This window comes from Dichotomopilus funicola, assembly GCF_033296635.1.
Source record: "Dichotomopilus funicola strain CBS 141.50 unplaced genomic scaffold C8A04scaffold_3, whole genome shotgun sequence".
Lineage (NCBI taxonomy): Eukaryota > Fungi > Ascomycota > Sordariomycetes > Sordariales > Chaetomiaceae > Dichotomopilus > Dichotomopilus funicola.
This window is the reverse complement of record NW_026944024.1, coordinates 59,681-81,972: the sequence shown is the minus strand read 5'-3', so window position 1 is coordinate 81,972 and position 22,292 is coordinate 59,681. Positions and strand designations below refer to the sequence as shown.

General features: G+C 54.4%; 7 protein-coding genes across 7 annotated transcripts; 5 read left to right on the top strand and 2 right to left on the bottom strand.

The window, feature by feature from the left end:
- Window positions 1-278: 278 nt before the first annotated feature.
- C8A04DRAFT_8946 (uncharacterized protein) lies at window positions 279-1,794 on the top strand (the record flags this gene model as incomplete). Its single annotated transcript, XM_062785297.1, has 2 exons — window positions 279-853; window positions 945-1,794. The coding sequence occupies 2 exons, from the start codon at window positions 279-281 to the stop codon at window positions 1,792-1,794; spliced, it is 1,425 nt and encodes a 474-aa protein (XP_062640658.1).
- Window positions 1,795-2,170: 376 nt separating this feature from the next.
- C8A04DRAFT_34025 (mating factor A secretion protein STE6-like protein) lies at window positions 2,171-8,397 on the bottom strand (the record flags this gene model as incomplete). The annotated part of the gene is made up of 5 exons (XM_062782686.1): window positions 2,171-4,332; window positions 4,393-5,253; window positions 5,366-6,411; window positions 6,966-7,318; window positions 7,405-8,397. The coding sequence occupies 5 exons, from the start codon at window positions 8,395-8,397 to the stop codon at window positions 2,171-2,173; spliced, it is 5,415 nt and encodes a 1,804-aa protein (XP_062640657.1).
- A 404-nt stretch (window positions 8,398-8,801) lies between these two features.
- C8A04DRAFT_34024 (Crotonase-like protein) lies at window positions 8,802-9,732 on the top strand (the record flags this gene model as incomplete). Its single annotated transcript, XM_062782685.1, has 2 exons — window positions 8,802-9,024; window positions 9,089-9,732. 2 exons carry the CDS (start codon window positions 8,802-8,804, stop codon window positions 9,730-9,732), a joined length of 867 nt encoding a protein of 288 aa, XP_062640656.1.
- A 796-nt stretch (window positions 9,733-10,528) lies between these two features.
- C8A04DRAFT_34023 (general substrate transporter) lies at window positions 10,529-12,523 on the top strand (the record flags this gene model as incomplete). The annotated part of the gene is made up of 4 exons (XM_062782684.1): window positions 10,529-10,788; window positions 10,848-11,118; window positions 11,180-11,522; window positions 11,592-12,523. The coding sequence occupies 4 exons, from the start codon at window positions 10,529-10,531 to the stop codon at window positions 12,521-12,523; spliced, it is 1,806 nt and encodes a 601-aa protein (XP_062640655.1).
- Window positions 12,524-14,021: 1,498 nt separating this feature from the next.
- Window positions 14,022-14,351, top strand: C8A04DRAFT_24525 (uncharacterized protein; the record flags this gene model as incomplete). The annotated part of the gene is made up of 1 exon (XM_062779197.1): window positions 14,022-14,351. One exon carries the CDS (start codon window positions 14,022-14,024, stop codon window positions 14,349-14,351), a length of 330 nt encoding a protein of 109 aa, XP_062640654.1.
- Window positions 14,352-15,585: 1,234 nt separating this feature from the next.
- On the top strand, window positions 15,586-16,434 carry C8A04DRAFT_24524 (uncharacterized protein; the record flags this gene model as incomplete). Its single annotated transcript, XM_062779196.1, has 1 exon — window positions 15,586-16,434. The coding sequence occupies one exon, from the start codon at window positions 15,586-15,588 to the stop codon at window positions 16,432-16,434; it is 849 nt and encodes a 282-aa protein (XP_062640653.1).
- Window positions 16,435-16,630: 196 nt separating this feature from the next.
- C8A04DRAFT_9008 (P-loop containing nucleoside triphosphate hydrolase protein) lies at window positions 16,631-21,687 on the bottom strand (the record flags this gene model as incomplete). Its single annotated transcript, XM_062785319.1, has 5 exons — window positions 16,631-17,209; window positions 17,274-17,591; window positions 17,730-18,958; window positions 19,094-21,308; window positions 21,376-21,687. 5 exons carry the CDS (start codon window positions 21,685-21,687, stop codon window positions 16,631-16,633), a joined length of 4,653 nt encoding a protein of 1,550 aa, XP_062640652.1.
- Window positions 21,688-22,292: the final 605 nt, after the last annotated feature.

Here is a 22,292-nt window from a genome sequence, read left to right as displayed (position 1 = left end):
CGGTTTAAAGCTCGCTTGTTACCGGTAATTCATAGGTAAGCAACCGATCTGATGTCAGTGCCGTTCGTATGTACCTATCTATGTATGTATGTACCCACCAAAGCAATGCAGCTAATCACGCTTAACCCTTTAGCGAAAGGTGCGGGGGATTGTGGCACAAGCAGGAAGCCGCGGCAACCACAGAACGTGCACAAGGAAATGATAGGTAGGTACTTTCCTGCCTGACTTCGTACTCTTTTGACTTTTTCTTTAACTACTCCTACGCGCTCCGATTAATCATGCCTCCTAATACGGACCCGGATAATGACAACAACGTGAGCCCGACGCCTCTGCTGTTCAACGATGTGTATTTCAACAGTTGGGTGAAGTCGCTACCCCCGTCCCCGCCGGTATGGGCGCCGTTCACCCGCCTTCCATCCGAATTGCGTCTACGCATCTGGCATCTTGCTCTCCAGCAACACCGCATGATTGAGTTCGATCTCCAACCTACCGCCGACGAGGCCAATATTCCGAACTACGCTGACGACAACGATGGTCCCCGGTATGCCGACCGTAACCATCTCGGTCGAATTGTGAGCAGCCGGAATCCGAGCTACACCTGCAGTCTCCGGGGCCGCGGATCTTTTTCGCCGACCCTCAGCGTACTCCTCCGCGTCAGTCGCGAGGCACGGGCAGCTGCGCTCAGCTTCTATCACATACATTTGCCCTTAAGTACAGGTCAAGTCCTCTATCTAAGCCCAGAGTACGACGTCGTGTACATCCGACGGCCAATCGTCTACGATCGGAACCCATTGAATACCATGCTCGTCGATTTTTTACACGACGCCCGCGCGTACGATTACAAGGACCACGGGTAAAGCTGACTCTTTTCCATGGCACGGGCGCGGATATCAGATTATAGTGAAGATCCGCCTAACCAATAACTAATTTCTGCCTAATTCTAGAATTCGCCACCTCGCATTGGACGTAGAGTTTCTCCGCTACCTGATCGGTTTCTGGCTTGGGTCCGCACATTTGCACCCGGAACTGCTCCACCCAGCCGCAGCAACGTCGTTCGCCGATATCCTCCGCCATAAGCTCCGTTCCCTACTCTGCGTCACCCGCTTCCGAAATTCGAGCAGGTACAAGGGCTTCCCCACGATCGGGGGTTGCGCCCGCATTCACTTCGCCCAAACGTTCCCCCTCCGTCGACGAGGTCATAGCACAGGGGGCTTCCACTGGCTCCAAGCCGACCCGCGACCTGGAGTTGAGCTCGACCTCCGCCAGGTCCTTCTCCCAGATGATCCCCGTTTCCTGTTGCAGAACTGGCGGAAAATGGAACACACTTTCGGGGTGACGAGAAATCAGCAGCCTACCCGCCGAGAAAACGATGACGACGGTGGCTCTTGTTCCTTTTATATCTGCCCCACCAACCCTTGGTCAAAACCACTGCCGGGGCATTTCGTGATCGATCGAGCGGCGGCGCGAGAGGCGGCGGCAGAGGCAGATGCTGTGTGGTCGCGGGACGAACTAGCGCAGTACCTCGAAGACGAGGAGAACACTTGGTATAAGGTGCGCTGGGATTGGGCCCGCCTCATCCCGATGGAGTACCGTGGGGCCCTGCACCAATCTCCAAAGTATCACTACAGCTCTGAAGAGGAAGCCGAAATGTTCAAGGCAATGGAGAAGCTGCCCTGTACCACCATCGGCATGTGGCTTTTCCCTGCGGAAGCTCTCCCAGAGCCCACTCAACCTCGGATACACGCTTTCGACCTTTCGGCCCTCCGCCCCAGCTTACTTTTATTTCAAGTTTGAACAGCGAGTGAGGTCTCGCTGAGGGGTATAGGGAGGTTCGTTGCAACACACTGAAATAAACTAGCTCGAGACTCAGAATCCTGATGGTATGAAAAGAGATGAGCCACGTCCAGTGGGTGGACCTGTTCAAGCGCATCTCAGAGGACCATACTTTTGTCATTGCGTTTGTCATTGTCCCCTAATCTTGGTCTCTTGTTATCTAGAGTTATGTTTCTCCCCCTGAGCATTCTTTTTTAGTTTGACTTCTTTCTTTATGCTTGTAAAATTATCGTTATTCCACAGCGACTGTAACTGTGGTTTCAACCAGGCTTTCGTATAATTATGGATATCGCTCTTTCCTAATCCCCTTTTCAACCCCCTTTTCATCCACGTCACTCTATTCAACACTCTGCAGCCTCACCGCCTCCCTATACCCCTCACACCTTTCAACCAACTCCTCGTGCCTCCCCTGCGCGACACACCTCCCCGCCTCAATCCAAAACAAACAGTCCGCCCTCCTGACCGTCCTCAACCGATGCGCAATGACCACCACCGTGACCTTTCCCTCGGCACACACCTTCTCCAACCCATCCTGCACGGCCCTCTCCGAGGCGGCATCCAACGCACTAGTCGGTTCGTCAAGCAGCAGCAGCCGCGGTTTGCGTACCAACGCACGCGCGAGGGCGAGACGTTGGCGTTGACCTCCGGAGAGTTGGGTTCCCCCGGAGGGTTTCTCGCCGTCGGTGTTGCTCGATCCCGGCCCACAAAGCGTGTCATACCCGTCTGGCAGGGCAGTAATCACATCGTGGATATTAGCCAGTTTCGCGGCCTCATCAATCTCTTCCCTCGTGGCCTCCCGTCCTGGTTGTGCGCCCAAGCCGATATTAAATGCGATCGTTCCAGCGAACAACATACTCTCCTGCGGAACCAACGCCACACCATCTCTGAATGATAGATCACCGGAGCGGGTGATGTCTAGTCCGTCGAGGGTGATACTCCCCGATTGCGGGGTGTATAAGCGGGTGAGTAAGGACAAAATGCTGGATTTGCCTGCGCCGCTGGGACCGACGAGGGCGCAGAAACTGCCTGGGGGGATGGTGAGGGAGAGGTTGGAAAGGACGAGGTGGGTTGGACGAGAGGGATAGGTGAATGTTATGTTTGTGAGGGTGACCTGCGGGGGTTTCTCCTTTTCGTCTCTCTTGATTCCGGGAGTTTCGAGGGACTTTTCCTCCGATGAGGCGTCCTCTGATTCTAGGGGGGAATCCGAGAGATGCCGCATCCCATCGCGACCGATCTGGACAAGAGAAAGAATCCTCCCCATCGCGGCCCTTGCACTCGACAGTTCCGGCGCCAGCGCAAACATCTGACTCCAAAGCAGCGCGCTCACCAACAGTGAGAAAACCACAATCAGAAACTCGGCCGTCGTCACATTCCCCGCGATGATTTGCTTCGCGCCCCACCAGTAGGCCAGGGCATTCACACAGTTCCCTAGGAAATACGTCGTTGCCTGGCATAAGCTGGCCAGGACGGTTACTCTTAGAGTATCCCGGCGGGGTTCTTTTAGCGAACGCCGGTACACGCGCAGGGTTTCTTCTTCCAGGGCCAAGGCAGCGACGGTGTGGATGGAGGACACAGCCTCGGTGCCGATATCGACGGACCGGGCGTAGGCAGTCTCATGGCGCTCTTCAAACTGCCCGAGGATATGCAGTTCCAATAATCCAGCGCCGAGTAACAAAGGCACCAAGGCCAGACAGACCAGCGCAATACGCCAGGCGATGATATGCGTCATGATGATAGCCGCCAACAAATTGGCCGTAATCGAAAACAACGTGCCAATAACCGACCCGCTGAGACCAGCCAGCGCATTCCCATCGCGGGTAAGATACGCCAACAACACAGCTGGGGTTCGCCCCTTAGACTGATGCCAGTGCATATCCTGCTCAAACAACGACCGAAACGACAGCACCCGCACGGAATAAACCATCTTCTCCGTAACCCATCCAAACCCCGTCCAGCTAGCGGCATTGGCAAAGAACTCGATGATGGCGAGCACAAAAAAGAGTAACCCGAAGAAGCGCCCGCTAGCTTGGATGCTAGAGGGTGGACGGCATAGGCTGAGGGCGTCGACGGTGTGCCCGAAGATGACGGCTTCGCCGGAGAAGGCACCGCCGACGAGGAGGGCGCCGAGGAGGGCGAGGGTGAGAGTGAGGAGGTGAGGGCGGATGGCGGGGGCGTAGCCTTTGGCGAGGGCCCAGAGGGTGTGTTTCTCTTCGGGGGGGGTTTCTTCGGGGTCGGTTTCTGACGCAGTCTCTTTGACTGTTTCTTGGACCTGGCTTTCTTTGCTCATGTCCCCTGACTTTTGCTCTTTGCTTTCGACTTCGACCTCCCCTTTTGGCTGCGCGTCATCGTGGTCCAACCCCTGCAACCGCACCAGCTCGGCATACCGTCCCCCTTTTTCCACCAACTCCGCATGACCCCCTTCTTCCACCACCTTCCCCCCTTCCAGCACAACAATCCGATCCGCCCCCTTGACCGTCGCCAGACGATGCGCAATCGTAACTGTCGTCCTATTCTTTCTCATCTCCCTCTTTTCCCCCTTCTCATCACCATCAGACGAACCCTGAGAAAGAACATGAATCCCCCCCCAAATCCGCCCCTCACTCCCCGCATCCAACGCAGCCGTCGCTTCATCCAGCACCAACACCCCAGGATCCTTCACCAACGCCCGTGCCAGCGCTACCCTCTGCCTTTGACCCCCCGACAACAACCTTCCCCCTGACGACCCCACCAGCGTGCCATACCCTTGCGGAAGCGCAGTGATGAACGCGTGTGCGTCGGCTAGTGTAGCTGCGCGTTGGACTAGTTTGATAATCTCCTGGATCTGGACATCTGTTTGAGCCAAAGCAGTGTCTAAGGAGACGCCGTCGCGGAGTTGAGCAGCCAAGTCACCTAGCCCGGGGCCGAGTAGTGTATCCCGCAGCACGGCATGGTCCCCGTCCGCAGAGTTCAACAGCCCGTGAGCAATATTTTCCAGGACTGACCGATCCAGCAGGGAGGGTTCCTGTTGGACGAGGGAGATGTGACTGCGCAGCGAGCGGACGTTTAGATTCTTTATATCCTGCCCCCCGGTGACGGTGATAGACCCAGCGGTCGGGTCGTATAACCGCGTGAGCAAACCAGCAATAGTCGACTTCCCGCTCCCCGACAACCCAACAATAGCCGTGTGCTGGCCGGCAGAGATATTCAGGTCCACGGCGTCGAGGACAGTGGTGTCGGGACGGGAGGGGTAGGAAAAGGAGACGTTGTGGAGGTGGAAGCCGAGACCTTCTTTTGTGTCTGTGTCTGAGAGGGTGATGCCTGAGTTTGAGGTGCCGTCGATTTGGGAGGACCGGTTCATGTCGGTTTGGAGTTTGCGGAAGGAGGCGACGGCGGCGATGAAGAGGTGGATGAAGGGGGCGATTTGGCTGAGGAGGAGGGTGGCTGTTCTTGTTAGCGTTCACTAATTATCATCAGGGGAGAAAATGGGAAACGGGTAAAAAAAAAAAAAGAAAAGAAAAAAGAAAAAAGAAAAAGAACGAGAAGGGGTAAATACCCTCAATCAAAATAAAAATGACCGTAAACGTCGACCCAACAGTCGCCCCTCCATCATCCCCCCCTCCATTCCTCACGACCTCCGCAATCCTCCCACTCCCCTGCCAAAACGCCAACCCATTCGCCCCATACGCCACAAAATACAACACCCCCGACTGCACGCCCACCGCCGTAGCCTTCTTCAACCCTTCCTTCTTCCCCTGACTCAACTCCCTCGCAAACCGCCCCTCCAACTTCCTCTCCGCCCCAAACGCCTGCACAACCATCACATTCTTCAACGCTTCCCCCGCCACCGCAGCCGCAGCCGCCGCATGATCAACCACTTTCCCCGAATACTTCTCAATATAATGACTCCCCACCAACGACATGACAAAATACGCCGGCACCAGCGCCAACAACATCGCCGCCAACTCCCAGTTCTTGATAAACGCCACGATGTAAGCCGTCACAAAAAAGGACACACTCGCCAGACAAATCCCGACTTTTTCGGACGTGCCGGAGCGAATCGTTTGGATGTCGGCGCTTAAGCGGGAGGATACCTCGCCGGGGGGCAACACGCCGTCGAAGTAACTCGGTTCTTGCCGGAGGAGGGTGGAGAGGTAGCGTTCGCGGAGATGTTGGGCGAGACTCGAGCCGTAGAGGGTCCAGCAGGTGAGGTGGGTGTAGATGAGCACGAATTGGGCGATGGCGAGGTAGACTATCATGAGGATTTTGGTGTTGACGCTCGATTGGTATGCTTCTGTGTCTTCCGAAGAGGAGGGAGAAAAAGAGGAGCCATTTTCGACGCAGGTGACTTCGTTGAAATCGTTGAGGAGCTGGCCGAAGAAGATGCCGATCAAGGGGAAGGGGACGCCCGAGGCGATGGCGGTTAGGATGGCGGTTGCGAGGAGCAGCAGGTCGGAACGGGAGGGGGGTCCGGCTAGGAGGAGGCGGATGTAGCCTGTTAAGGTGTTGGTTATTTTCATTTTGTCGTTACTCGCTCGCCATGCAGAGCGTGAGAGATGATGGAGGTGAGAGAGGCATAAGAAGAGGTAGGAAATAGACTGGCTCGACACAACAGAGGAAGAAATTCAATTGGATACTCTCACCAGCCTCCGTCACAAACCGTCCAGGAAGGTCCATCGGCAATGCGTAACGGAGCGACATCGGGTAGATGGCCGGGTATCCGTAGACGATCTGATAACTGGGCAGGGGGTCTAAATAGCTAAAGGGGCGTGAAAATAAATCAACGGGCCAGGGTAAAAGCGGAGCCTGACAGGGAATGCAACGACGTATTGACAGGGGTCGTTGACAAGCCCACCCTCTCCACGACCAAGCCGGGAGAATTCGCAGGTTTTTTTGGCCGAGGTGAGCGCGGGTTCCGTCGGTCGAGTCAAGAAGAGCGAGCAAAATAACGGACTTCCGCTTTGATGTCTTTTCGGAGAGTCTGAGTGTTGAAGCAGGGACAGCATGCCCATCCAGATTACCTGGACCGCGTTCCGCACACAGAGGATCCAAAACTGAAATCCAACCCAAAGTCAGAAGCTAAATATCCAACGCCTAATTCGAGTCCAAATGTCCCAAAAGTACAAACACGAGTAAATCATAGTTTGGCATTCCACGCCGCGCGATCGGCCGACTCCAACGGCTTCTCCCTACCATCCCAAAACAACGGACACAACTGAAACCACTTCTCCCGTCCACAAATCGACAACACCGACCGTTTATGTCCCAAATCCACATACTTGCCAATAGTCAACCCCTGCGCATTCTCATACGTCAGAATCGTCCCCCCTGTAGCCTTGGGCTCGCCGACGACGTTGGCCGTCCGCGGCTCGTCGAGAAAACAGTAGTGGATGCACGACGAGTACCACGCGTTGACGCGCTGCGGGCCACGGAAGGAGGCGTCGCCGACCAGGGAGTGCCGGCCGCGGTCATAGTGGCCGGCGTCGTAGTGCGCGCCAAAGTGGTCTTCCTATTTTGTCTCTGTCAGTCCACACCTTTACAACGTAAAGATATAATATCCAATGGGGAGAAGAAAGAAAAGATAGAAATACGCACCCTCGCCCAATACAACTCAAAATACGCAAACCTATTCTCCCCAAACCGCCCAAACAAACACAACACATGCCTATCCCCATCCAACCTCCTCAAATACTCCCTATGCTCTTCCACAGTCCCCGTCTCATTCCACCCCGCCGCAACCCTCGGATCATTCTGCCACTCATGAAACAGCCTCAAATGCCCCTCATCCCGCCAATCCACCGCCTCCAGCGAGAAATGCACATCCAATTCCGGCACATACCGGCTGTAGACGATCGAGCCGGGGGCTGGTTTCGGGCGGCGGACGGGGTGCCGTGTGAAGACGGGTTCGCCGGCGGGGAATTGGTTGGTTAGGTGGAAGGTTTCTGGCATGGGCGGGTAGTCGGCTAGGGGCTTGGTTTGGAAGGCTGGACCGTCGGTGTTGGATCCCACGACCCAGATCGGTCGAGGGCCAGTGGGTGACGCGGCGCCTTGCCAGAAGGCACTCCTCAACACTAATAATTCTGCCTCGCCAGTCTCTGCCGTCCCGACGGGTGATTTACCCCCCCCCGGTGGTCCAGCGCGCGCATCCCATCGTGGAACGGGGTGGGGAACTGCCAATCCGGTGCGGAGGAGCCCATCACGGAGGATGTGAGAGTCAGTGCCGGACAGCGTGAGCCGGAAGGTTTCGGTAGTCGGGTGCGCGAGGAAGATGGCGTGGATGATATTCCATACTGGACCGAGTCCTGCGGTGTGAGGGCCGGTCCAGGAGATGGTGGTGCTGGGGCTGCGACGGGCGCGTGCCCAGGGGGAGTTGTCTTTTAGCGGGGGAACATTGTCGGCGTTCGGGTGAGTTAGGTCAACCCAAGAAAGGTTGGCGGCGTGGAGGGGTTCTGGGAGGGGATGGGCGTTGGAGGGTTGGTTGGTGTCAAAGACGAGGGAGAGCTGGATGGGAGAGGTATTGGGGATGGGGAGGACGTGGTAGGAGGTGAGGAAGGGGTGGGGGAGTTTGATGGGGGGGTATTTTGCCATTGTGGTTTTGTGAGAGTGAGATACTGGCCTCAATTGGAGAAGTTGGGGATGGAGAGCAAAACAATGCAAGTTCTCAAAAATGGCAAAAAAGTCAAAATGTCAAGATGCGATTGACAATTCATCAAGGTTCATTGTGCCTCGGTCCCGATGTCGCTGCAGGGTAGTCGGCCCAAGGAGTTCCGTTTTGTGGGGCAGAAACGGACGCCCTTTCAGAGCTATAACACCGGGATGAAGCTGTGATGCTGGTCCGTGTCAAGAGCTGCTTGATTGTCTTCATTGTCCTGAATGCCATTCCGGGCACATTGAACCCTCAAAAACGCGAATATCGAGCCGTCAGGTACACGAATCTCAAATATCGAACACAGACACAGCCTCGAATACGTGCATTCAGAGGTAGCGTCAACATGTCCCGGCCGACAGTCCACCACGACCACTTCATCGTCTCCTACCCCCAGGAACACGTCGTGCAAGTAACAATCAACCGCCCCGACAAGCTCAACTGCATCAACCAAGCCACCAGCCGGCAAATCGCCCAGGTCTGGGACGACCTCGACGCTGACCCGACGCTCTGGGTGGGTATCATTACGGGACGCGGCCGGGCTTTTTGCACGGGTGCCGACCTGCACGGTAGCCCCCTCTTTTCTTTCTCTTTTTGTTCAAGTTACATGTCTGACGTCTAATGAATCCTTAGAATGGAACACCCTCCACACAACCTCCCAAACCAACCCCATGACCGCCCCCGGCCTCGCCGGCCTCCCCCGACGCACAGGCACCAAACCCATCCTCGCAGCCGTCAACGGTCTCTGTCTCGGCGGCGGTTTCGAGATGGTCTCCAACTGTGACATTGTGCTCGCCAGTTCGGCAGCCGTGTTTGCGCTGCCTGAGGTCCAGCGGGGGATTGCGCCTGTTGCTGGGTGTATGCCGCGGTTGGCGCGGACCCTGGGGTTGCAGAGGACTATGGAATTGGTGCTTACGGGGAGGAAGGTGGATGCGCGGACCATGGGGGCGTGGGGGTTGGTTTCGAGGGTTGTGGATGAGCCTGACAACTCGAAAAGTCACACCGGTAAAGAGGGTGGGAACGGAGGAAACGGAGAAAGTGCAGTGGTGGACGCAGCGCTGGAATTAGCCCGGGATATCTGCCGGAACAGCCCGGACGCGCTCATCGTGGGCCGGGTGGGGGTGCGCATGGCCTGGGAAGACGGCGATGTGGAGGCTGCCGTGACGAAGCTGGAGACGGAGTGGTATCCTCGGCTGGTGCGGGGGGCCAACTTTGGGGAGGGGATCCGGGCGTTTGTGGAAAAGCGGCCGCCGAGGTGGTTGGATCCGAAGTTGTGACCTATTGTGTAGACAAGTAGCCTAGTGTAAACCTGGTGGAAACCCGGTTCAACACAAACAAGGCGAGCACCCTCGGTCAAGTTATCCGGTTACGTTCACCAATGCAGACAAACAAATGAGAACTTCCGGATGGAACTCTGGTCCGCAACGTGGTGGATGCATGCTGATTCTGCATCACGCCATTGTCGAATCGCATGGAATGCTAAGCGAGACCTGTCGGGCCTGTGAAGCAAAAGGGAAAAAGAACTCGGAAGGGAAACAGAACCCGGGTGGATGTTGCAGTGGGGTTGGTGAAAACTCTGATCTAATCTGATGGACTGATTGATTAGATGCGACGACGACCCACTCAGGTACCTTGACGGCTGCTGCCGGTCCACCACATCCACCAATCGGAATGCAGCTCCCCTAATGCCATCCCTTCACGCCGTGCGAATAGAGCGCGAAACACACAGTGTACCAACCATAACCGATGTCGGGCACACGCCGAGAGCACGCCGAGAGAAACAGACCCGCGCCATGATCTGATCTTATCAGATGGATTCTGCAAATGGAATAGTTCCAATAGTCTCGGAAAACCACGCGACGAGGTGCCACAGCGGGACTGGTTTCACTCGTGCCGCGATTGTCTCTGCACGAGAGACTGAGGAACCAGGTTCTCGGGTCTGTTTTTCAGTTTTACTTGTACTTGAGCGGTTCAGTTAATACGGCAATTGGCCTCATTAGATTGGTTTCACCCGTCTTCAACTTTCTGCGGCCCTCATTTCCCCCCCTTACCTTAACTACCCCCCAGATCATCATGGGCCTTCTCCCCCGCGTCAAGGCCGTCTTCCGGCGTCCCGCAGCCGACGACAGCGAATCGCCCGTCTCGCCCGTCAACATCCCCGGCGAAAAGACGGAAAAGTACCCAGCCACCGACGATGCCGCAGCCGTGACAGATGGCGACTCGCCGGTCGAGCGACTCGAGCACCCCAACCAGGCCATGCAGCGCGGTGTGCAAGAGGTTGAGGCTGTCACATTGACCTGGACCAAGTGGACGCTGGCTGCGGTGTTTTTCAAGTATGCTTTTTGGGTTGTTTACTATAATACTTGTGCGAGAGGCTAATCACGGTAAATAGCATCTGGATGCTCTACCTAGTCAACGCCTTCCAGAACGCGATCCTCTCCAGCCTGATCCCGTTTGTGACCAGCGACTTCCAGTCGCACTCACTGCTCAACGTCATCGACGTCGTCGCCAATGCCATGACGGCCGCCGTGTTCATCCCGCTGTCCAAGATTCTCGATCTCTGGGGCAGAGCCGCGGGGTTCGCCATCATGGTCTGCTTTGCCACGCTTGGATTGGTGCTCATGGCTGCGTGCCAGGATCTGCCTACGTTTTGTGCGGCTAATGTAAGTTTTTCCGGTCCGGAATCTTCCTTGTGTTTTAGATGATATTAACCTGACGACGCAGGTCTTCTACAACGTCGGCTTTATGGGCATGACCTACTGCGTCGACGTCATCACGGCCGACGTGTCCCAGCTGAAGAACCGGGGTCTCGCCTACGCTTTTACCTCTTCACCATACATCGTCACGGCCTTTGCCGGTCCCAAGGCGTCCGAGCGGTTTCTTGAGACCATCGACTGGCGCTGGGGGTTTGGCATCTTTTCCATCATCTTTCCGATTGTGGCGGCACCGTTGTACTTTGTGCTCAAGTGGAATCTGAAGAAGGCCCGGCAGCAGGGGGTCTTGGTCGAGGAGCACAGCGGCCGGACTTGGATGCAGAGCACGTGGTACTACATTGTCGAGTTTGACGGTATGTTGTTACTCCCACTCTACCTAACCCTTCGCCGTGTAATCACCAACTAACACACAAACACAACAGCCCTCGGCGTCTTCCTCTTCTCCGCCGGTCTCACCGTCTTCCTCCTCCCCTTCACCCTCGCCGCCGAAGCCCCGCAAGAATGGGCAACCGCCTACATCATCGCCATGATCGTAACGGGCTTCGTGCTCCTCTGCTTTTTCGTGCTCTACGAATGGCGCTTAGCCCCCACCCCGATGTTCAACTTCCACCTCCTCACCGACCGCACCGTCGTCGGCACCTGTCTCCTCGGCATGACCTACCAGATCTCCTACTACTGCTGGGCCAATTATTTTACTTCGTTCCTGCAGGTTGTTAATGGGTTGGGCGTGGCTGATTCGGGGTATATTAACAACACGTTTAGTATTGTGTCGGGAGTGTTGTTGTTTATCGTCGGGTATGCTATCCGCCGCACAGGGTATTACAAGTGGCTGTTGTATATCGCTGTGCCGCTGTATATCCTCTCGCAGGGGCTAATGATCTACTTCCGGCGGCCGGACCAAGCCATCGGGTATCTCATCATGTGCGAGGTATTCATCTCCATCGGCGGTAGCATCTTCATCATCCTGCAGCAAGTCGCCATGCTAGCAGCGGTGGACCACCAGCATGTAGCCGTCGCGCTATCACTGCTGTATGTGGTGGGCACCACAGGCGGGGCGATCGGGTCGACGGTGTCCGGGGCCGTGTGGACGAATACGTTCCGGGTGGCGCTGACGTGGTGGTTGCCGGAGGGGGCGAAGGCGGATGTGGATACGATTTATAGTGACTTGGAGACCCAGCTAGGGTACGAATGGGGGACGCCGGAGAGAGTGGCGATTCAGGCTGCGTATGGGTATGCGCAGACGAGGATGTTAGCGGCGGGGACGTCGTTTATGGTGCTGGCCGGGGTGGCGGTGTTGTTGATTCGGAATATTAATGTTGCGAGGATTACGCAGGTTAAGGGGATGGTGTTTTAGTCCGGTTTGGCGGTGTGGATGGTTGCAGGGTTGGATAAAAGTGGTGGTTTCTACGTAAATTAACGTAACGATCTTGTATGATAACCCATGGGGAAGCAATATATGAATGCATAGTTCCGTTCTGGTCTCACGGCGAATTCTAAGGTAAAACACTGGTTAGTGTATTACTAGAGTTAGAGGTGAGGGCAGCCGGGTAATGTACACAATGGAATGCTCACATGCTTCTCATCTCGGATAACGTTAATCCGCTGATACACAAGGCAATTGACATGGCTAACGGTAATTAAATCAAGTGATACATGATTGCTGTTCCGACGCAGACAAAATTGGTTGAAATACCAATTTTTATTTTATCACCATGGCACCCTAATTAAAGCATCATTCCATTTCTCTTCTTATTTCCCTTTTTTCTAATTTAAATTCCTGAAAAACATTTTGATTAGAACAATCTGAAATTCAATCCATATCGAACAACTGTAAGACCGGGGAGAGAATCTCACAAGAACAACATACATGAGAACTAAGACATAAACCTCAAGAACCCATTGAAGATTAGTTAGTCCCCGAATCATCTAATTACTAGGAGATCTCTACCACCTAACCAACAGAACCAAATTACAATACTCTTGCCCCTTATCACTCCAACATTCCGATTAACCCTCATACAACGTATCCACGACCCACCTTTCAAAGCTCGACGACCCACGGAGACACCGGCCCAGAACGGACGACGAAGGCTCAACTTCTCTCTCGCCCCCAGGAATCCATAAACAACATGAAGCATTCGGCATCCCGCCTTCGCGTAGCCAGGGCGCTCGAGTGAGGCGGGATTGGATTAGGTTGGCTTTCTCGTTCTTGGATAATCACCCGTCGCTCCCGCAGACACTAGTCCTTCTTCTTGAGAGAGTTAGGTTAACCCCCAACCACGCGGGCTCAAGGCCCGATCTCGTGAGTCGTCCCCCCTTCGATGTTTTCCCGTCCCTTCACGGCCTCTCCGTCCGCATCGCCGTTTCACGTGAGGTTAAGGGGTCGGCGTTTTGGCGAGAGAAGCGCCGCTATAACGGCAGATCGCTGCATCAACTAGCTCGAGAGTACAATGTGCCGGAATCTGGCTATTCGGTCAGCGGCTCGGCCCCTGGCGGCTGGGTCGGTCTGCTGGTTGAAGCTAGGATAGAGGGGTTACCGTTAGATCCGTTGAGAATGTTGCAACAATATCAGAACCGACAAATCATGTTCCGTTAGCAGTCCCTCGATAGCTTATTGAGACTGTGGGTAGGACTGTCGATAGCTTCAATCGGGTAAACAACACTGATTAACACCTCAGTCATAATCGAGAAGTGTCGTAGTATAACCGTGACAGCCTGCTGTAGTGCTATTAACAGTACCAACTGGTCTATTTCATGAACTGTTTTGACAGCGACGGCGCCAGCGAGGCAGGTGCGGAACAAAGTGGGCAACCTGAGCAACCACGAGAAGGTCAAGGCAATCGTAGATTCAGATGCCCTCCCCTACCACCTCTGGGCGAACTGTGAACTATGTGCGTGACGCCCTGGCCACGCGGAACAGCGCCCGGTATGGGTGCCTCGGTCCAGCTCTGCGGCTGTGCTTCTCGGCCTCGCCCCGGCCCTCGCGCCTTATTAACGCGGGCGCTTCCCACGGCGCAGTAGCCGCGCTGAAAACCAAGTTCCCTGGCCTCAGGGATGACTTGACGTACGAAAAGGGGTATCCCATCCAAAAACACTACAAGAAATACAAAAAGGCACAAAGCATCTCAGAGGCAGCCATCGCCGCCTACATTTCCGAAGCAGCGGCCAAGCTTCAGCCGTAGACCAATGGCATCCTAGCTTACAGAGCAACGACCAAGGTTCAGCCGGACTCCAACGAGAGGACGCCAAGCGCTGTTGACAGTGTTAGACGATGGTGAGGATCTGGTAAGGATTGAGTGTTGAGTTTACGGTCTGGGAAGATTGGCCGAGGAGACTTGGTGATGGTGTTATGTCAAGTTTTACTTTGGGGGGTTCTTTTTGCAGATACCTCATTCAGGAAGTAGGGCAGAGGAGAAAAGGCAGGAAGTAAGCGGACATCACTTCTCTCGCCGTATCCTCATGTAGGTTTGAGGGGGACTTATCTGTTGTATCGTCGAAGAGACGGGTCTAGCCTCGGTGCGGCATTATATCGGCCACTCCCTATACGCCGTCTATACAGCGGAAGAGAAATACTCTTAGGCCTAGTGGTAGTAGTAATATATCTATAATGAGCCCCGGCACATCTAAGATCCCAAAGTACGTATGCTGGCGGTACCTGCGGTTCAGCCACTGCACCAGGAGCATGACCGTCCATACATCGCACGATATATTGTTGACTTCTAGTTGAAATAGTGCACCCATTAACATCCGATCAAATATTAACAGATTTTGATTCGTTTACTCCTTTTTGTCTTCTTCCACTTTTTTGATTCATTCTTTTTGGTCTTTTTTTCACTCTTGTAGAAAAGCAAGTTCTCAATTCCAGAATGAATGTTTTGCATGATGACTACCGCCTTGCTACCCCGCTCTCGCCATGCCATGAATGCCTGCCCACACCCCTCATTAGATACATAGCAGTAGTTGAGGGAATTGTGTAACTATGTGGTGCGGCGGATGTAGGCGCCTCAGGGCGCAGCAAATGCGACCATAGGTACCTAGGTAGCTGTAACCGGGAAGGGATGCAAAAACGCTGCTCTTCCATATGTTCCGTAGCCTAGAATATTGACGAAGCTCAGTTCATGTGTGAATTAAACGGGAATGGTCGACGGACAAGTCGTAAGAATGGAAATGAGACCCGGTTAAAGGCACCTGCACCGGGCTGCAGCCGGGGAGAAAGACGGCCAGTCCGAACCAGTCAGGTGGTATCTTGGTGGGTCTGCCACAAACGCCTGTATTGTATTGTATTGTATTGTATTGCATTGTATTGAATCCTCCCAGAATGGCGACGGCGACGGACGGCTCGGGATTTTGGCTTCTTTTCTTCTTTTCTAGACTCAGCCAGGTTTCTAAGCGCCCAGGCACCGCCAACATTCCACAATGACCAACCGCCGAATCCCCAACCTGATTCATTTCATCTGCCTGATCAAACCAGGCAATGAGATTGTGCCCTTCCTGCACTTTGCTGCGGTAGCAAGCGCAAAGTCGATCCTGCGTCCCGATAAAATCATCCTCCACCTCAACGGCAATCCACAAGGTCCCTGGTGGGAGAGAATACGCCCGTTAGTCGACGAAATCAAGCTGGTGGCGCTACCCACCCACTGGCGCCACGACAAGCCCATCTACAATCCAGAGAAACCCCACCATTACTACTCCCACATGTCGGACCACATCCGGCTGCACGCGTTGGCGGAGATTGGTGGCATCTACCTGGACCTGGATACCATCACTATCCGGCCGGTCAACGATCTCCTACAGCACGAGTTTGTCATAGGCAAGGAGACGTGCAGCCCGCTCGACCCGGTTCGCCATAGGCTGGGCAGTGCCGTTCTGATGGCGGCCCCTGGGTCAGCATTCCTCCTCGAGTGGATGCGCCGGTACCCTGAGGTGTACGACTCCGCAGACTGGGCGTCGGCGGCCACGCTGCTCCCCGCAACGATTTCGCAGGAGCAACCTGGGTTGCCTGTCAACGTTGTGCCCGAGACAGCATTCTTTTCGGTGAACTGGGACGACGTGGCGGGCATATTCGAGGAGCCAAGGTCGGTCGATCCCGAGGCAAGGATCTTGCATCTTTGGCAGAATATGAGCTGGGAAAAGTACTTCAAGCGCATCACAGGGATGGATTGGGCGAGACAGAACAGCCACACGGTGTGTGCGACGCTTCTGTTGAATGCAGAATCGGCATGGATTCGGGACGGCATCGACTATGGAGAGCATGGAGAGCGATGATGCGTCTTGTATGACAAGATCTCGGCAGATTATTTGATGTCAGAACTGGCCACGTATTACGGGTTCTGAGCCCTGGTCTCTTTTTTATATCTACAAAAATATACATATTCTACATTTCTCATTTCGTCGGAGACACAATATCTCGCTCACTTGTCCGACTGAGACGTTGGTCCTGCCAGTCCTCTGGCATTATACTTCACTCGGTCCGTCGCCCGAACACGATGGACTCCAGCTTTTCCTTCTCCCCGCTCTCTTCACACATGGCCCTGAAGATACCCTTTTCACTTCCGTCTTGCCCTCCCTTCTCCCATAGTTCCCTGGGGGTGCCGAACTCGGCTACCTGACCGTCACTCAGAACCAAAATGCGGTCAAAATCAGCAATTGTGCTGAGTCTATGAGCAATGACCATGAGGGTCGAGTTGGCAAATTCCTCTCGGATGCTGCGTTGGATGAGGCGGTCCGTGTGCATATCTACCGCCGAGGTTGCTTCGTCGAGAACCATCACACGAGGCCGGTCTACCATGGCACGCGCAAGGCAGAGTAGTTGCCGCTGGCCCTGCGATAGGTTGAGGCCCCCCTCTGAAACTGGGGAGCTTAGACTGTCAAAAACATTGTTTTGCTTGGTGTTTGAAGATGTTGAAGTTGCAGTGCCCGATGTTTCGGACGAGCTGGTGAGTAGGTGCACCCGCTCGAGGCAGTCGAGAAGCGCTGCATCAGTGTGCTGGCTGAACGGATCGAGATTACTGCGGATGGTACCGGAGAATAGTGTAGGATCCTGAAGGAGAATGTTAGCCCATATGTCACTAGCAAAGATGAAAACGCCCGCTTTTTTTACTTACCTGCGGAATGATAGCTAGGCGAGATCGCAAGTCGTGGAGTTTGAGCTTGGAGATATCCAAGCCATCGATGTAAACGCTTCCCGACCTGGCCTCCAGGAAGCGGAACAATGCAAGGGTCAGAGATGACTTTCCAGCCCCGGTACGACCGATAACTCCCACTCTTTCATTGCAGCCAACGCTGAAGGTAAGGCCTTTCAGAACAGGAGGGAGATCGGGGGCATATCCGACCACAAGATTCTCAACTTCGATACAGCCCTGCGTAGGCCAGGAGGCTGGGGGGCTTTTTCCGTCAAGGGACTCGGTGGGCACCTCAGTGTACTAATTTTATGGCAGTCCAAGTCAGCCTCACGGAACAGAACAAAGCCAGTAAGTTCAAGAAGCCCTCGACCGAGGTCGACACGGGCCGATGAGTAATGAGAAGATCGTTGCAAACATCATGTATCAAAACGCACGTACCTCAATAATCCTCTCGGCGGCGTTCATATCCAGCTCGACGCTTATGTAGAAGCGGAGAGCCCAGATCACCGAAGTCGAGAACTGGATGGCAAATGCAAGCGCAAAACCAGCTAGCGCTGCATCGATACCAGGTGTAAGCAAGATGAGAATCGAGAGAAAAGTGGCAAAGCATGAGCCGATGAGTGCCATTCTCCAGCCCATCCAGCGGTCTAGGAGCACCAAGTGCCAAGTGGCAGTGGAATAGTCGTCAATCTTCCGGGACATCTTCTCAATGTATGCCTGTGTCTTGTCGAATGCACGAATGGTGGCTATACCAGTCAATGCAGAGCTAAACTGCTCGAACAAAGGAGACTTCGTTGTACTTTCCAACCTTTTGATCGGTCGAGCTGCGTCCAAGTAATACGTAGTGTAGTAGAGGCAGACGAGCAAGAACAGGGCGGCGAGCACAAGCACGTAGCCAGAGATGAACAGGCCAGCAGCAATAATGCTGAACAGGCCAAGGAAGCAGTCAACCCCAAAGCTTAGCGAGTTCGCGAGCTGCGAGTCAATGATGTTGAAATCGGCGGTGAATCTGTTCAAAATGCGGCCAACAGGCACCGTATCGAGCCACCGAATGGGCGTCCGCAGAACGACAAAGCTGAACTTGGCAAACAGATTGCGGCTTGCACGGATAGACCCAAGATAGACGAACACGTATTTCAGAGTTCCCAGGATGGACGAAAGGATGGCCAAGGCGATATAAACCGAGAGGTAGAACTTCAGGCTGTTGTGAGTTGTCTGAACTGGCGGAGCCGACATTGAATGGATCGAGGTGTGTTGAACGGCAATGGCATATGAATAGCCATATTCTCTCGATGAAGCCGTGGTTTGACTTGAATCGAAGGGCTGCTCCAGGTTATCACCGGTCCAGATCTTGACCCACCACGATCGTCCCTGGAAGATGCCCTGCGCAATGATGAAGAGCAGAAGGATGAACGTCCAATACAGCCACCCGCCACTATCCCGCAGATAAGTGAGGTAGACGTGCCGTTGGACCGCTCCCTGCTCGCGAGATTCTTCCTCGACAAATTTCCGGGCGGCCTTGCGTGCGGCCTTCTTCACGCCGCCGTGCCTGCCCACTAACCCGCCCTCCTCAGCAGCAGCGGAGATGTCTGAGTTCACCGCTGTAAGCGGATCGCCCAGATCCATCTCGTCACCAGAGATATCGGAGTTCACCGCTGTAAGTGGATCTCCCAGCCCCATCTCGTCGTCAGAGATATCCGAGTTCACTGCTGTGGGCAGCCCGCCCATTTCATTCAACTCCTCCGGCTCATCCGGCTCATACGTCGTGCCGTCGTGACTCTCGACTTGCTTGGGGATATTACTCCCTTCGTCCAAGCCCAGAGGAACACCGGCGTGCAGAACAGAGCCCTCACCCAACTGTACGAGGTAGTCGGTCTTGTCCTTGCAAAGCGACGCATGATGCGTGACCAGGATTCTCGTCCTGTTGGTGGCCAACTCGCCTGTCAAGCATTGTTCAAAGATTTGACGTCCTACATGTGTATCCACAGCGCTGAAGATATCGTCGAACACGAGGATTCCCGCGCGAGAGTAGATCGCTCTAGCAAGCATTACTCGCCATTTTTGTCCACCGCTGAGATTGACGCCGTTTGCACCAATCTCTGTGTTCCCACCATCGGGAAGGATCTCGAGATCTCGTTTCAGGGCGCAGACATCAATGGTCTTCTTGTACCGTTGATTGTCGTATGGGAGTCCAAAAACGATGTTGTCTTTAATAGTGCCGTTTTCCATCCAAGGAATTTGAGCCACGAAAGCAATTGCGTTTGGAATGATCCAGTCACCTTTGGTTGCTCTGTCGTCGTAGCGGTTGGACGGAGCCTTAGGCACGTAGATCTCGCCTCCGAGGACATCGACTTCACCCAGGATCGCAGCCAAGATCAAGCTTTTACCTGTGCCGGATTTCCCAGCAATCACCGACAACTTGCCCTGTGGGAAGGACATATTGAGGTCACGGAGAACGAATCTATCCGTTTCCTCAATCTTCGCATCGTCGGATGGCCATGCGATAGACGCATTGCTGAACGCGACCTTGTTGGAATCCTGCAAAACCGCCGGCACTTCTGGCGAGTTAAGATAATCCTCGATTCGTTGTACCGAAATCCACGCGTCCAATAACTGGGTAGTAAGTTCGGGTATGATGGTCAGGGTGGCTTCAAGACCCTTGAAAATGCCGAGACTGACGAAGGTCACCGAGGGGAGCAGCGATCCGGATAGAACCGCATACACAGCCAAAGAAATGGCCGACAGCAGTATTGGGCTTGTGACCCAACAGGCCAGCAGGGCTGCGTTGCCCATAAACATGTCCCAGATGGCGTTAAGCTCTCGGTGTCGAACATCCGCAATCTTCTTCTCCCACTGAGGTTCCAGAGCCGAGAACTTTATTTGCCGTATTCCCTGGACAGCTTCGGTGACGGTGCCCATTTTCTCATCTCTGACCTTCATAAGCCGGCCTTGTGCTGCAGCGTATTTCTTGGAGACGTAAATGTTGATAGGCGTAATGGCCAACATGGCCGAGAAGCCGGCCAGGAGGGGTATCCAGCCGAGGAGACTGACCAGAAACGCCAATGAGACGACGAGCTTGAAAAGGCTTCCAGGGAAGACGTGTTGGTAGCCGCAGAAATTGGACACCCTTTGCCCATCCACTCCAATCAAGTTGATAGTGCTTTGTGTACCACCGTTGGCCTCTTCCGTATCGTCCTCTTTGGCCACTGTTTCTGGCTCGTCCGCACCTTTCGTTTTCGACTTTACGGGACTCTTGACGTCCCTCCGACGCATGGCCTTCTCAAATATGAGAGAGGATAGCTGAGCTCGGACTGGGATGGCAAGCTCGGCCGATGAGAGCCAGAGGAGGTATGACTCGACCCACGAATCAGCTGTGATGGCTAATGCAAGCCATACCACCCAAATCCAAACGTCAAAGCCAAAGGTACCGCCGCCAACCGGGCGATTCTCCAAAATCCTCAAGAGTTGCAAAATGACCCACTGTGGCGTGAAGCTCAGAATGGCTGTACAAAGCGCCAACACCGACTGCAACGCGAAGGCCTTTTTGTGAGCGAGGAGTAGAGACAACCAAAGGCGGTGCGGGAAATTGTGGCGCTTCCAGTCCGCAGATAATGCGGAGGATCGAGTGTGATGGTCGGGCCGGGGTAGGTCGACCAAGTCCAGGGTCTTCTTCTGCTTGGCTAGGGACAGAAGTGCAGCAGGCCAGCTGAAGTTGAAGCGGCTGAAGGCTGAGACCGTATACATACGGTCCACCAGCTCCCCATCCTGGAACACATCCGGTCGTCTGGAAAGAGACAAGCTGCCGAAGGCAAGAAGAACTGAAATGGTGAGCTCAACCACCCAGAGGGAAAACGCAGCAGGATGGCGAGAGAGGAGGTGATCAGAAATTCCGGCTAGTTGAGCGAGGAGAAGCCCAGCCAGGACCCCAGACGATAAAAACGCATACAGTCCAAGACGGTAAGCTTGTACTGAGTTCCTGCACGAAGCAATGGTCACAGCCTGCAACAGTACTGCGGTCTGTGGGACGTTGTTAGCCTTTGAAAAGATTCAAGAGACGAGACTGATAAACAGAGCTGCAGCTTACCCATGCCCCCACGATCAACAACAGGATCTCAGAAGCTACCCTCGTCGTGTGCCACGAAAAGAAAGCAAGTAGGACGGAAGAAAGGAGGCCCGTGACTGCCAAGGCAACAATGCCGGATTTTGCCGGTGTCGTTGAGAAGCTCTCTGTTGACGCTGGTGTTGCCTTGCCATCGGCATCTTCGTAAAGGGTTCCTTTCTTCAATGCTCGTTTCCTGGGGAACGCGAGAAGAGCCAAAACCGAAGGAAAGGAGCAGAACCCAATGACGGCAAGGCCAATTGCCAATTCTGGTGATAGAGAACCTTGGCGAATCATGGTGTGCTCCGGGGCAAGATAGGCGGTTTAGTGAGAATGTGGACGCCCGGGTTACTCTTGGTGCTTGAGGTTGTAGCAGCACGACGGGCGTCGTGAAGAAAAGGAAAAAGGAAAAACAACAAAGGAGAAAAGGGAGACCCTGTTGGCAAGCGCTTGCTTGGGAATGCGGTGAAGAATCTGTTCGTCAGTATTTTGTACTTCGGATCAAGTCAAAGCTCAAGCCCCTGTGGGAGTGGGCACGATGTGGCGCGTTTAGTCTATTTTCAGCTGATCTGATGACGTTGATCAGACCTGCAGTGGCAAGACACAACCCCCAACGCGAGGACAGAACGATGAGCCTGGCATCATAAAACAAAAGCGGCGCGCGCCGAAGCGGCTGTTGGTTGTTCGAGGTGAGCACATCGACATGGTATGCACTCCGTACCGACTGCCTTGACTGCATTATCCCAGACGAAAGACGAGGCTGAGCTCCCTCTCGTCCCTCGAGGCCCCGAGACAGGGGAGAGGTAAGGCCGTGATACCCTTGCTGTAACTGGTGGATGGGTGCAACAAGCCCCCGATCCAATCTGTGCCTCAGCTTACACCTATGAGCATTTGAGGTGTCG